Source organism: Danio aesculapii, chromosome 25 (genome assembly GCF_903798145.1).
Source record: "Danio aesculapii chromosome 25, fDanAes4.1, whole genome shotgun sequence".
Lineage (NCBI taxonomy): Eukaryota > Metazoa > Chordata > Actinopteri > Cypriniformes > Danionidae > Danio > Danio aesculapii.
The window spans coordinates 37,512,115-37,515,819 of NC_079459.1; the positions used below are offsets into that span (position 1 = coordinate 37,512,115).

At 41.7% G+C, this 3,705-nt stretch overlaps 1 protein-coding gene across 1 annotated transcript in view; it reads left to right on the forward strand.

Annotated features, from left to right (window-relative positions):
- The window catches only part of LOC130219232 (neuronal cell adhesion molecule-like), a gene marked incomplete at its 3' end in the record, with an annotated part of 23,800 nt that extends 20,609 nt beyond the window's left edge, over positions 1–3,191 (forward strand). Inside the window, exons 3-4 of the mRNA XM_056451548.1 lie at positions 1,910–2,015; positions 2,995–3,191. Of these exons, the coding sequence (XP_056307523.1) occupies positions 1,910–2,015; positions 2,995–3,191 (303 nt within the window). The remainder of the gene's footprint in view (positions 1–1,909; positions 2,016–2,994) is intronic.
- Between the last annotated feature and the right edge of the window lie 514 nt (positions 3,192–3,705).

The following is a 3,705-nucleotide window of genomic DNA, read 5'->3' on the forward strand; positions in this document are numbered from 1 at the left end:
GACTTAAAGCCACTGGAAGTCTTTTATCCACTCTTCAATAAGTGTAGATGATGGATTAACATTCAGCACGTGATCAGTGATCAGATGTGCCATTATTAGTAACTTTAGCTGGTTTCTAAAGCAGAATCTGTTCGTGTTATCTTCATTCTCTCATCTTCAGCGCTTCACCTTTTCACGGTTGTAGCTCCTGTCGCTCCTGAAGGCAGGAGGCATCGACTGAGTGATTGACAGCTGATATTAACCAATCTATTCGCGTTTAGTTCTAGAGCAGTGGACCAATAAGAAGAGCGTGAAGGCGGGGCAAGCATTGTTTTAGTCTGTTCCTGAGCGCTGTGTTTGGTGTTTTTAGGAGCAAAGAGGCATCCTGCAGAAATATCTCCTAAATCCAGGCACGCGGTGAGGATTTAGCAGTGAAAACAGCTCACACCACAACAACTCATGCACTCGCTCAAATGCTTCCTAATATATCTGTAGGTCACATAGATAAAATGTCAGGCGCATATGTGACCAAAACAGTCGAGCTCTAGCATCTGTACTTATTATTATTCCTCATAATAATAATAAAATAAGGAAGTTATCATCAATCACAATATGAATGACAGTGGACTCCAAACCAGCTCTCATCCCCTCCAGCAGCTGTGGGAAAAGCCATTATAGTGACCCAGATCACGACCCAACAGAAGTGATTGGCAGCTGCTGGTTTGTGTGTAACTGTATTGATTTATGGTTTGGTTATGGGTAAAGCAAAGATCACGTGGGTCAGGCAGTGAAAACGGTCGGCTACAATTAATGAACTTGATATGAATTCATTGATATTTAACAATAACCAGCCCAGCCCTACGACGACGATGCTATCGTCCATCACGATGTTTCACATCAGACATCGTACGTGTGTGTGTGTTTATGTGTGAGAGAGAGTATATGTGATGTTTGAGTGTTTGTGTGTGCGTGTGTGTGTGTGTGTGTGTGCGTGCGTGCGTGTGTGCGTGTGTGCTGAAGTGGCAGAATAAGTTCTGTTGTGCTGTCCTCAGGTCAGTCCAGCGTGTGTCTCTCTTCAGTCACAGACACTGCCTCTGCTGACCCTCCTCAGTCTCTCTGTCTTCATCTGTTCATGTCCTGTAGTCAACACACATTAACTGGAGAAGCAGAGCACATGTGAAGTCTTATTTCTGAAGCTGTGTGTGTTCAGAATAATACTTTAGCCAAGTGTACAGTATGAGCGCTGAGGATTGTGAAATAAAAGCTCCTGATCTGTGATCTGGTGTTGTAAAGGTTTGACGAGTGTTTAGGTTTTGGGTAAAATGCTTGCTTGAAGATGTTATTGTGTTGCTTTTATAATGTCTTAATTAATTTATCAATATAATAATGATAATAATAATAATAATGAGGTAAAATAGTGTCCTACATGTTCCCATATACACATCAGATGTGCCTGCTGTAGTCAGTATTGTGAATATCAGTGTGTTGGTGCTGACTGACGCTGTCTCTCTCACGTGTGTGTGTGTGTGTGTGTGTGTGTGTGTGTGTGTGTGTGTGTGTGTGTGTGTGTGATTCCAGCTAAACTCCTGGAAGGATGTAAGTTCCTCTGCTTCTGTAGGGATGATGAGTGTGTGCTGTGAGCTGCTGTGTTGTGTGTGTGTGTGTGTGTGTGTGTGTGTGCTGATGATCTGGTTTGATTATTGCAGTGTTCAGTGTCTGCATGCTGGTGATCCTCGGCCGCTTCACTGTGTTTTACTCTAGATCCAGACGCTTGCAGAAACAAATAAAGGAAGAGTGCATGCGGTGCATTTCATCCTGCTCTGCATGTGTGTGTGTGTGTGTGTGTGTGTGTGTGTGTGTGTGTGTGTGTGTGTGTGTGTGTGCGTGTGTGTGTGTGTGTGTTACACTAACGCTGTCCTGTGATCCACAGTGCCGCAGCCACCCACAATCACCCATCAGTCCCCGAAGGATTACATCGTAGATCCTCGAGAGAACATCGTCATTTACTGTGAGGCCAAGGGAAAACCACATCCCAGGTCAGAAACACACACACACACACACACACACACACACACACACACACCATAGCAGAACACGACTGAAGAACACAACACTCAAACACAGCTTCTAATATCAGCATTTCCTCTGTTAGAAAAGGAAGACATGTTTAATCATGTTTTATTTGTACGATTAGCTAATATTGAGCTGATATAATACCAATATTTATCTGATTTTAATATGTATTTTAATTATTCTCTGGTTTATTCAATAGGGAACATATCGATGCTAATTACTTCCACAGCATATTTGATATTGAACATTTTTAGATCAGAAGTTCAGGGTCAACATTAGTTTATACCTGCAGCATAACATTAAATGAAGCAAGGTTAGGAAATGCTGGAGGAACAGATATTCATGTTTAAAGTGGATATAAGAGACAACATCTGAGAAATCGATCAAAATTAGGCAGTTTTTGTGCTTAAAACCGTAATAAATATATACATGTGAATTTATTCAGCTAGAAAAGTACTTTACACAAGTTTGTGGTTGTGCTGTGAAGCTCCGCCCACACCTGCTGTATGCTAATCCTCCCATTCTGATTGGCTGTGTGTCTGTGATTGTCGTTTACTAAGGTTTAGTCTTGTTTTGTCAGGGAGCCCCGCCCACATCACACTCTCCAATCAGCGGCTGATGCTTAGAGACAAGCCCCGCCCTACATAAACATCACAGTACAGGAGAATTTCATAACCTCATTTTAACCTCATTAATATTCATGAACATATTAGCAGCTTTCTGGGTATATACTGCACCAAACGCAGATTATAAAACTAAAGTCTTGAATATTCTTGTATAAATCTTGTATAAAGAGATTGCTTGGGAACGTAAACATACATATTTTTAATGGTTTATAATGGTGCTCTAAAGCTCCACCCACACGCAGCTGTATGCTAATCCTGCCGTTCTGATTGGCTGTGAGTCTGTGATTGTCGTTTATAGTGTTGTTTTGTCTCTCAGCTTCTCCTGGACCAGGAACGGGACTCATTTCGACATCGAGAAGGACCCGAAGGTGATCATGAAGCCTCACACTGGAACGCTGGTCATCGATATCAGCGGCGGGGAGAAGACGGAGGCGTATGAGGGCGTTTATCAGTGCGCCGCGCACAACCAGCTGGGCACGGCTGTCTCCAGCCACATACACATCCGCCAGTCCAGTACGTGTGGGAGAATCCCCCGACACCACTGCTGCAGTCATACTGACACTTATTATTACACTTACACTCATTTAGCAGATGCTTTTATCCAAAGACTCTTACAGTCGAGGATAAAAGAAGCAAATCATCTGATTATCAAATATCAGATATATAGATAGATAGATAGATAGACAGACAGACAGACAGACAGACAGACAGACAGACAGACAGACAGATAGATAGATAGATAGATAGATAGATAGATAGATAGATAGATAGATAGATAGATAGATAGATAGATAGATAGATAGATAGACAGATAGATAGATGGACGGATAGATAGATAGATAGATAGATAGATAGATAGATAGATAGATAGATAGATAGATAGATAGATAGACAGACAGACAGACAGACAGACAGACAGACAGACAGACAGACAGATAGATAGATAGATAGATAGATAGACAGACAGACAGATAGATAGATAGATAGATAGATAGATAGATAGATAGATAGATAGATAGATAGATAG